Source organism: Eleutherodactylus coqui, chromosome 12 (genome assembly GCF_035609145.1).
Source record: "Eleutherodactylus coqui strain aEleCoq1 chromosome 12, aEleCoq1.hap1, whole genome shotgun sequence".
In the NCBI taxonomy this organism is placed as follows: domain Eukaryota; kingdom Metazoa; phylum Chordata; class Amphibia; order Anura; family Eleutherodactylidae; genus Eleutherodactylus; species Eleutherodactylus coqui.
In genome coordinates this window covers 74,906,284-74,916,856 of record NC_089848.1, presented here as the reverse complement: position 1 = coordinate 74,916,856, position 10,573 = coordinate 74,906,284, and the positions used below count along the sequence as shown (strand labels likewise).

At 45.6% G+C, this 10,573-nt stretch overlaps 1 protein-coding gene across 3 annotated transcripts in view; it reads right to left on the bottom strand.

Moving 5' to 3' along the window:
• Positions 1-1,083: 1,083 nt before the first annotated feature.
• The window catches only part of PFKP (phosphofructokinase, platelet), a 92,159-nt gene continuing 82,669 nt past the window's right edge, over positions 1,084-10,573 (bottom strand). For all 3 annotated transcript variants that reach the window (XM_066584561.1, XM_066584560.1, XM_066584559.1), the window contains 4 exons: positions 9,748-9,859; positions 7,389-7,488; positions 3,731-3,836; positions 1,084-1,626 (listed from right to left, as the gene is read on the bottom strand). In XM_066584561.1, coding sequence (XP_066440658.1) covers positions 1,473-1,626; positions 3,731-3,836; positions 7,389-7,488; positions 9,748-9,859 — 472 coding nt within the window. In that variant the 3' untranslated portion in view covers positions 1,084-1,472. The remainder of the gene's footprint in view (positions 1,627-3,730; positions 3,837-7,388; positions 7,489-9,747; positions 9,860-10,573) is intronic.

The window sequence follows — 10,573 nt, the reverse complement described above, 5'->3', positions numbered from 1 at the left end:
CAACTTGTGCTTATGTGATAGCCAATGTGACAAGTAACAAAAGGAATCACTTTACTTCCCTAAAATGAAGTTTTTGTGCTGAAAAATCCCTCTAAAATGCTGGCCACAAGGGGCCTCTAGTCCTTCCGATTTGCTGTCATGTGAACTTAGTCTTTAGTAACAGATGAGACTGAGAACAGGACATGGAGAAGGGTGATGTCTCATGCTGTCATAAAAGTCAATGGAGAAGCTAGGGAGAGAGGTGCAGAGAAACTCTCACACAGTGCAGATAAGTGATTCACTGTGTTACAGCTACTGAAATCACATCTACACTGTTCAGTCCTGCTGTATAATGTCCTCTATACTGATGGATGACTTTTCTCTGCACGTGTTAGTGTTAGGGAGTAGAATCTGCTGTGAGTGACTGAAGGGCAGAAGCGCTCAGTTGAGCTCTGTCCCAGTTTTTCTCACTACCTCTGCTCCATTCTTCTCAGAGTGGAGTGGGCAGCGTATAGATTCACTGAAATTGCAAGTGTGTGGCATGATCAGCCGAAATTGGCCATTTTGTGCAAGCCATGGAATGGTGTAAAATATAGAAATGAGTCATATTTACTTAAAGGGGTTGAACCAATGATAACCTATCCTCAGGATAAGTCATTGGAAGGGGTCTCTCGATCGGGACCCAGATGATGAGCTGCTGTGTTTGGCCTGATGTCTGTGTGTACAGAGCTGGAAGCTGACAGCTCCATACACATTGCAACAGCCCAAGTTTGTAATGCAGGCACAGTAGTACCAACCCAGGCACTGGCAGTGAATGGTGCTGTCAGCTTCCTGCAGCAAAACCGTTAGAAGTATGACAACCCCTTTAAGTTGTCTTTCCCTTTGGCCAGTGCAGACGTTCCAGCCACACACTGCTCGTTGTGCATGCAACCATTAAGCACTTCTTCCAGGCTCCTGCGCTGGACAGGTGGTGATGATACCTCTCTACCTCTCCAAATGCCTTGTGTGGGCCCATTTACCAAAATCCTTACACCCATCATTGACACAAGGTGGTTAGAGCTAACACAGAGGTAACTTTTACCTATGAAGCGTCCAACAACGTAATGTTTTGCAAAGTTGCTTTATTACATCACATCAATGTATCCTGCGACTTGTCACCGGGGAAGAATTACAGACACTGCACATATAAATGTGAACCCATTACATCTCCAGTGCAAAAAGTGTAATAAACATAGAACGTAATTACACACAACACGCAGGGAACATGGCAGCCGGTTCACGTCCGCCGCGGTACATCGGGGAACAAAAATAAACTCTGGCGTGTGAGCGCTGTGATAGAATACTCTCTAGTCTTCGGAGCCGGAAAGTGTGAGGACATAAAGTGCTGGAACAACGGATCATTTAAATAAAATGGATAACCGTTATATAATAGAGCAGCAAAGCACACAATGGAGATGGAGACAGGCTGTGGGAGGAGGCGGCGGGCCGTAGCGCTAGATGGCTCCTGCATCCGATCCCTTCGGTCTGGGCACATGAACGTGTTCCAGCTGGCCGGCATCTGAAATGTCATAGCTGGTCTTGTACTTGGCCAGAATCTTCATCAGCGGCCTCAGCTTCAGCCACCACTGCTCCTTGGGGATTCTGTGTCTGCAAGCAGAAAGAAACATTAAGGCCCCCTGCACACGAGCGCATGCGTATTTGTGCGCACATCAGCGTAGCGTTTCTGTGAAATGAACAGTCACTTTTATTGTGCACGCATCGGCATATTTTACTGGACTTTTTGCGTCCGCAAGGCACGGTCATTTGCACGCGGCAGACAGACATAGCGATTGAAAAGCTAATTAGCCTGAATTCCAGATGTTCTTTTTCCAGCGGAATTGCGCATCTCCTTGAATACTTCTCGCACGTTTGCACCCCCTTATTAATTTCTATGGGGACTTTTTGGTGTGCAAATGCGCAGAAAAGTAGAAAATACTACGTTTTTTGTTTTTTGGCGTGACCGAAATGCACAGCAAAAAATTTGATTATGTGAACAAACCCTCTGAAATCAATGGGTTCTATTCTCTGTATTGCATGTGCAAATAAGCCTGTGTGACGTCAGCCTAAAGGAAATACTTCATCTGGGTGAGGTTTTTTGAATACCAGAGTGTAAAACACTTTCCATTTTTCTAATGTTTTTATTCTGATTTGTAGTTTTTTTTTTTCTTCAGGGGGGGCGGCTATCTTGCCTGAGCAGCAGTTAAGTGTGTGATGAGATGCTTTACAGCAGCTTCATGGGCCCTGGGTACTATAGACCAGGGGTCCCCAACTCCAGTCCTCAGGGACCACCAACAGGTCATGTTTTCAGGATTTCCTCAGTATTGCACAGGTGATATCATTGTCAGTGCCTCACACATTGCCACAGGTGTTCTTACTAAAGGATATCCTGAAAACATGGCCTGTTGGCGGTCCCTGAGGACTGGAGTTGGGGACCTCTGCTATAGACGACTCATTGACTTCTATGGGAAAGTATTGTGGACATGCTCTGTGACCTTTGCAGGGAGGGGAAGGAGGTGAGCTGTGACTTCACCTATTGTGAATGCTAGATCCTGTGTTATCACTCTATGGTTGTCACCTCTCAGTGTAATACTAATAATATATGCAACTGTAAAGCATCCAGTTGTGTAAGTTGCCCATTAAAGGGGTTAAGTTGTGAGAAAAAAATGCAAATATGACAAAACCCTACAGTACATACTTGCTCTCTGCCTAGGTGATGAAGCATTGCTGCTCTTGCCTCCCGGCGCTTGCTTATAATGTGGGTAGCATGTGACCGCTGTAGCCAATCAGTTTTAACAGCGGTCGTGTGTCCATACTACATGCATCACGCTTCAGCAGGACTGCAGCGATCAAAAGCCGTACAAAACGTCGCTGCTGGCTGGAGGACCACAGATCGCGGGGCAGAAACCGCAAGAGCAGAAGAGTTTTGTCATTTGCAAAAAAGCACAGCCTGCTGCCGCTAAAGAGGTACCGTGTGCAGCCACATACCATCTACATGGCCTCTGTCATGTGAATAGATCCCTACGGATATGTTTGCACTGTATATGCCCATACACTAAGCTAGGGTCTGGAGCAATAAGCGCACAGCTGTGGTCCTTTCAGTGTATAAATGTATACAGGAATTTTCATCCTAAGTATATCTGCTGCAGGTTTGCCGCAGTGGGAAACTTACAGCAAATGCACTTTTAGGCTAGTTTCACAAGGCTGAGGGTGATATCGCATTTGCCAACATGTGAAAGCCCCGTGGATGGGAGGCGTTTTCATGTGAAAATAGCCTTGCATTACTGTGGGGAATACTTTCATCCAATTGCTTTCAACAGGGTGGCAGCTGCCCTGGCCCAACTAAAAGCAATGGGAGATCATCTGTGACAGCAGCAGAGGATTCCCCCCCCCCCCGTGGCTGAAGGAATCCACTGCCCCTGCTGTCACAGAGGATCGTGGAGTTCTCCCTTTGCCTTCAATGGGGCAGTCTGTGGCCCCACTGAGAAACAATGGGCAATATTGCGGAAAGATAGAGCATGCTGCGATGTGTTTCTCGTATTACATTACATCGCGGGGCCGTGCCAGAAAACATCCTGCATGAGTATGACCCCTTTCAAATGAATATAACTGATCCACTAACATACACCATGGGATAAAAAGCATGTGATTTCGGAGGGGAGGCCTAGTGGTGGTGGTGCTGCTGCTACTGTTTCTGACTTCTATTCGCACTTACTTGAAATCTGTTTCATCTCGGAGTTGCACGACTGGCTGGAAGAGAAGAGCTCGCCTGCGCATCCCTAGTAGACACACGCTGTCCTCGGTGTTGGCAAATATCCTGCCTGGAAATAGCGGAATAATGTTAATCAGTACACCGTAGCAGAGCAGCTATCATTTCCATCACTCATAGCTATTAAGGTGATGATCTAAACAAAATCGACTGGCCTGTTCTAATTTTTTTTTTTAATTAAACTATCAAGGACAACCACAAGAGATGCAACAAGGTACAAGACAGGGATGAAGCTCACAGACATAAATAACTGGTGGCAACTTGGACCCTGGAAATTTCCACTTTCCTGCTCCGTTTGGGAACAGGAAAGGGAAACCCCTGCAGCCAAATGGTTCAGACTCTGGACGGAACCGAACCGCGCCTGGGGGTCCCCATTGACTCTAACGGGGTCTGCTCACTTTCCACCCAGCTCCTCAATTTTGGGACAGAAGAAAAAGCACTCCAGGCAGAGGTTCCAACTCAGATGAGAAGCCACACTAAGTGAGGCTGGACTGACGATAGGGTGGATTTAGAAGGGACAACTGTGTGAAAGCACAGGAGCGATACTTGTTTAGTGAAGGGAGGTGGAGCGCTGGAGATCTTTACCTGCTGCCCTTTTCCATCCACTGAACAGGCAGTCATTCAAAGATGAACATCTACCTGTTTACAATGAGCCGGACGTCACTCACTAGTAGTTCCATACCACTGAGCTGAAATGTAATGACTAGTGAGCAACCTCTCGTTCAGTACCCCATCAGGCACCGTATTTACACGGGTCAACAGTTGCCTATAAATATAAATCGCTCCTTTGGGCGACTATTGGCCTGTGGAAAAGGACCCTTAGTTTTCCTCTGTTCTTTCCTCTCCTGAATATTCGTATCTGCTAATCTATGTTAATAAGTTTGCTGGTAAATGCAGGAAAGAAGAATAAGGGGCCGAACACTAAGGGTGCATTCACACGAACGTATATCGGCTCGGTTTTCACGCCGAGCCGATATACATTGTCCTCATGTGCAGGGGGGGAGGCTGGAAGAGCCCAGGAGCAGGAACTGAGCTCTCGCCCCCTCTCTGCCTCCTCTCCACCCCTCTGCACTATTTGCAATGAAGAGAGGTGGGACGGGGGCGAGGCTAATTCGCGGACCTTAGCCCCGCCCCGCCTCCTCATTGAAAATAGTGCAGAGGGGCGGAGAGGGGGCGGGAGCCTCAGTTCCTGCTTCTGGCTCTTCCAGGCTCCCCCCCCTGCAGATGAGGAGGACGTATATCGGCTCGGTGTGAAAACCGAGCCGATATACGTTCGTGTGAATGCACCCTAAGAGCGCTTTTACACAAACAACTTGTCCAAATAGTTGTTGAATCGCGCAGAAATGACCGATAATGGCTCAGTGTAAACACGGCCAGCGACTGAAAGACAATTTGTCCGTTTATTGTTCACTTTATGCAGTCATAAAAATAATTGTTTGTTGTAATTTTGTATAAAAGGCGATCATTCAGTCATTCGTAAACCAGCCATTTCCAGACTTCCCTGACAGACTAACTATGGACTGAATGAGCCATGATGAAAAAATATTAACCTTTATCTGCACGCATGAACGGATGTCAGTTGAGAGCAAACAAGGCGTTCAAACTATTAATAGTTGTGTAAAAAGACTGCACCGTTCATTCAGCCTGAGTGCAGGTCTCCACCGAGAATCAGTCTGCAGTTTCTATATACAGCGATATGTAGAATCTGCAGAAGACAAATGCTGCTAAATTTTTAATTGAATCCTAATTTAATATTGTCAACCCCAAATCCATACATTTAGGTAAAAAAAAAAAATGCACCCAAAAGGTGTTCATAGCCTTTAAAGGGAACCTGTCATCATCCCTGAACCCCTTAACCCTTTCCAATCCACAGTCTGACGTCTTAAGACATTATGATTTAAGGCTGTAGAGCTCCGATGTTGGAAGACGCCCGTGAGTGTTCTCTTACTGTATATTACCAGCCTCTCTGCTGTCGGAACTTATCCAATGTGTCACCTCATGCAATACAGGCTTTAGCCAGCAGATAGTATAACGGCAGAAAATGAGTAAGCCCCCTAGAAAAACCAGGATACAAATTGGATTGGAAAGGTTTAAATTGCGTAATAAAGAGCTCAGAGGTGAGGAAATGAGTCCTGGGAGCTGTTTCATACTCGCCCAGTCCCACGGTCCAGTGGTGTCCTCCAGCAAAGACAGATGTTTCTGTGTGTATCTCCCATTCATCTCTATGGGACGTGTGTGCTGCATTTGCTAGGAGACTCCTCGGGAATGGAGGACCAGCTGAAGATTAAACAGAGGCTCCTTGGACTCCATATCACCTAAACTATAAACACCGTAACTTATATACTACTCATAGCTGCTGACAGGTCCCCTTTGAGGCATGTGAGCTTATAAGAAGTCCAATCCACCAGAATTGATCTTGAGCCTAAATGCCTGCTTCCACCTTGTATGAGGAGTCTTCCCACCACCGTAGGAGAACACGTGTTAGTTCTATGTTGTTGATCATACAACCTGGTTAGTGGTAGGACATAGGGACGGTACAATGAGATGATACCCTACAGACGGGAACATGAAACAAGAAGAGTCACACCAAGTAATAATGAGACATTACCTTCCTCTAAGTATCCCGAAGGCCGTGAAAGAAAATATAAAAGCAAAAAAAGAAAGTACATTTAGCTCGTCATGTCTCCACGTTCTGCAGTGTCATGCACTGAGCACCAAGCGGACATACAAGCCTACAATCGAAAGCCAAACGTGGCGGCAGAAGCTCTTCAGTAAAACCGACTATATATACAGTGTGATATCAATAACTCCGTACTTGGCACATGTCCACCGAGGGCCCCGGCTGTACCCATCACACGTGCCGTACATGAACTAGATGCCATTATTTGCTGGTGACCAATTCCATAGGCATCATTTCACCAATAAAGTGATCACACCTGAACTACAGTACCGCCCAATTACTGCTCAATGTATCTCGTTTTCCAAAAAGGCCCTTGGGATGTGACTGGTTGATGTTCCCGTTCCACTGCCCTTATGTAGAATTATAGACCTTTGTTAAAGGGACGTTATCACCTATCTATTAAAACCAGGTAGTGGCATATTATCCATTTTCTAATCTGGTTTTATTAGCTGATTGTAGATTTTTTATTCTATTGTCTGTACATGACGGTTGGGGCGGCCAACTTGTCTGAACTGCTTTAACAGCATTTAGAGAGATGCTTTACTGCAGCCTCATGGGCCATAAACACAATGGACAGGAACTGACATATAGACCTCTATTAGAGAGAGTGTTATGGGTATGCTTTGTGGCCTGTGCAGGGAGGAGGTGAGCTGTGACATCACCTATTGTAAATGGTGGATCCTGTTCTCAGTGTAATCCTGCCTGTGATGATAATGAGATGACTTCTGAGAAGTTTTCTCTATTAGGCAGGCAGTGTCAGACTGTTATCAGGCTTAGTGGTCAGTGTGAGTACTGCAGCATTTAAGATACATACAGATCTTTATATCCAAAATGTAAAAAAATATCACCAACAATTATAATAAAACCTTGATTTATACAAGAGAGTCATTTTCTGATGACACAATCCCTTTAATTGTCCGTTACCCTTTCTGTAGGTCTCTTTCAGCTTCCTGGAGATCCACTGAATAGCTTTTGCGGAGATTTTAGTGCCAAAATTTCTATCGAAAGGTGAAGGTGCTCCGCCCTGTAGAAAGAGACGTTGATATTCATGATGAGGTGATGTTAGAACTGCAGAGACATGTGGTCACTCTTCATTAACACAACCCTTAAAGGAGTTTTTGAAGATGTAAATCTTGATGTTCTGTCCTCAGGATTGATCCTCAATATGAGATCAGTGGTGGGCCTGACTCTGATACCTCCACTGATGAGCTGCTGACCAGGCTGCGGCGCTCAGGTGAGTACTGTGGACCGTTCACTACATACCAGGCACAGCGCTGTGCGTTTTGTAGTGGCTATTCTTGATCTCGCACCTCAATCACATTCATTTGAATGGGGTTGAGCTGAAGATAGACCATGTAACTGATGAATGTGATGTCACAGGCTGAAGAAGTGAATGCAGCACTCACCCCAGATCTGCAGCACCCTTTAATCAGTGGTGGGTGCCAAGAGTCGGACCCCCACCGATCTGATATTGATGACCTATCCTAAAGACCCAGATAACCCCTTGAGGGTGTATTCACATGGGCGATGTTCCCGTGCGACTTCCATCTGAGGTGGACAGAACTTGCACAGAAAAAAAAACCCATTCATTCTTACAAACAATTTTTGAAAAATCTCTGCTTGTCCTATTTTGGGACGATTCTTGTTCAAGAAAGACCCATTTTCCATGGAAGCGTTCCAAAGACAAATCGCAATTTCGAGCCATGTGAGTGTGATCCGTTTTTAAAGGGCCACTCTGGTGATTTTTTTTAATGCATTCATTATGTATTTATTCCCTCAGTATATATAAGGGAGCTGGTGTTACCTTAGTTAGTTATTTCTTTCTATGTGAAACTCCCGGCCTCTTCTTCCTAAGATGGTCATGTGATATTTGTTCTGACCAGCTCAGATTTACTTGGGGTTATGATGTCTGGAACTAGTCAATTTCTCAATTTGTGTGATGCTGTAGCATGAAAATACTACAGAAACCGCCTTAAGAGGGTCACAGACACTCCGAACACAGTTACTGGTGATGATCGTACAGCTGCTGTCACACTGTATACACAGTTACTGGTGATGATCGTACAGCTGCTGTCACACTGTATACACAGTTACTGGTGATGATCGTACAGCTGCTGTCACACTGTATACTTATGGGTTGTAGGTTATTTAGGTTTATATGAAAGGAAATGATAATTAAACTGTTCCTCCTGCAGGCAGAAATGGTATAACCTCAGCTAATGCTGTGCTGATGCATCATGGGATAGATGTGAGACAAAGTAAAAAAATCTCAGCCTCAAGATGGATTCAGACAAATGTGGTTTTGTCCCCTTATGCGGCCGTAATAATCACAGCTGTGTAGCGGGACAAATGAAAACCACTGTTTTTAATAGGATTTCAGTGGTTTTGTTTTCCCTATTGGTATTCTGCTCTGTTAATTGTACGGCTGAGAAAAGATAGGACCCGCTCTAGATCAGGCAGCGCCTACCTTCACACAGTTATTTTCAAACTCCTCCGCTCTGGCATGCAGTTTGAAAAGACAGAGAAGGGGAAGATTCCCCTTGTTCAGGCGCAACTATGCTCATCTGAGTAAGCCCTCAAGATGGTGCCTGATACTCATCAGACAGGAAGCTGCACTGCAAGGAAGTGGCTGCTATAAACAGGGGAGACCCCCAGAGTATGACACGCAATCGGGTGAGGGATGGAAGAATTTGTTTTCACTGGAGTCACCCTTTAAGTAGTTTCTATTGGTACCATTTTGAAGTAGATACAACAGTTTCATTACTTTTTATTCAATTATTTTCTTGGTAGCCGGGCCATCAGCAGTCAGAGGAACCCCTGTACCTTGCTCAAAGCCATTCAAATGGTTGAATAGGGTAGGAGTTACCCGCTGCTGGGTGTTAGCTCTGTTCGAGTGCTTTCTCATGGGACGCAATATTCTGCAACAGTGTTGACAGAATCCTGCCAGCAATTCTGCGTCAACATCCGCAGTTAGACGTGTGAAAGCACCTCTTTTACAACCAGCAACCACCTTGTATGGAGAGGGCCCACCTGCTGAGATTACTCCATACAATGACATCCGCCGTACATGAAGGGATTATTATGCTAAGGATTAATTTGTGACCCGTAGGGTCTGACCGCTCTTATCTCTGTCACTCCCATTGACATTAAATGGAGCAGCATGGTGCATGTGTGACCACCACCCTGATCGACATCTGCAATGGGGGTCTCGGGAGCAGTTGTGGGCTAACGTTTAACCCTTCCCATGTACTGCCCACTTGGCATGCAGCTTTCCACGTGTTACCTGTTGCATATGGCCCAGTACATTCTTCCTGCAGTCGAACACTCCCTTCCCCTCCTCGGAGTAGAGTTGATAAATGAAGTCTGTTGTATAGTTTTCATTGCTGTTTTCGTTCCTTGAAGAGCAAACATAAGAGAAGGCTTTACATTTCTACAAGCCGTGCGTGAGAGCGCCACCAAGATACTCTGCTGGGCTTTCTCATTTCTGCCCAGTTCTATTCTGAATGGATATTTATACAGGAAAAGTAGCCCGGCACCGCACTCTTAAAAAAGTGGTTTAAAAGAAAATCTGTCTTTGTTAAACCATGACAACCAATCACAGCACTGAGCTAAGATGAAAGCTGCGCTGTGATTGGTTGCTGTGGGCAACAAAAACTGGTTTAATTCCGCCCCATGTGAAAACCCCTTAAGAGAATAGCCACTGTATACACTAAATGGTCACTTTATTACAGACCATGCCATGATTGGAGCTACCCTGTATGGAAAATATCCCCGTGACCCCGGACTGCAGCACAAAATCAGGTGACAAAGTTTCACTGTGAATTCACATTAGATGGGAAAATCCAACAATCTGAGTGATTCCAAAGAGGTCCGGTCATCGGTGCTAGACTAGCCGGGGTCCGGGGTCACTGCCAACCGTGTGGGGTTTTCTCATGTATACTGAAAATGGTGTGATAGAGGGACAACCTCCAGCAAGAGAGGATGGAAACAACTATTCGTCAAAGGAGGTCGGAGGAGGATGTCCGGAACCGTTCTGACCAACGAGCATTGCAGTCAGGAGCAGCAGAATACAACACTGGGGCTCCAACAATGTTCGAACGTACAACCCG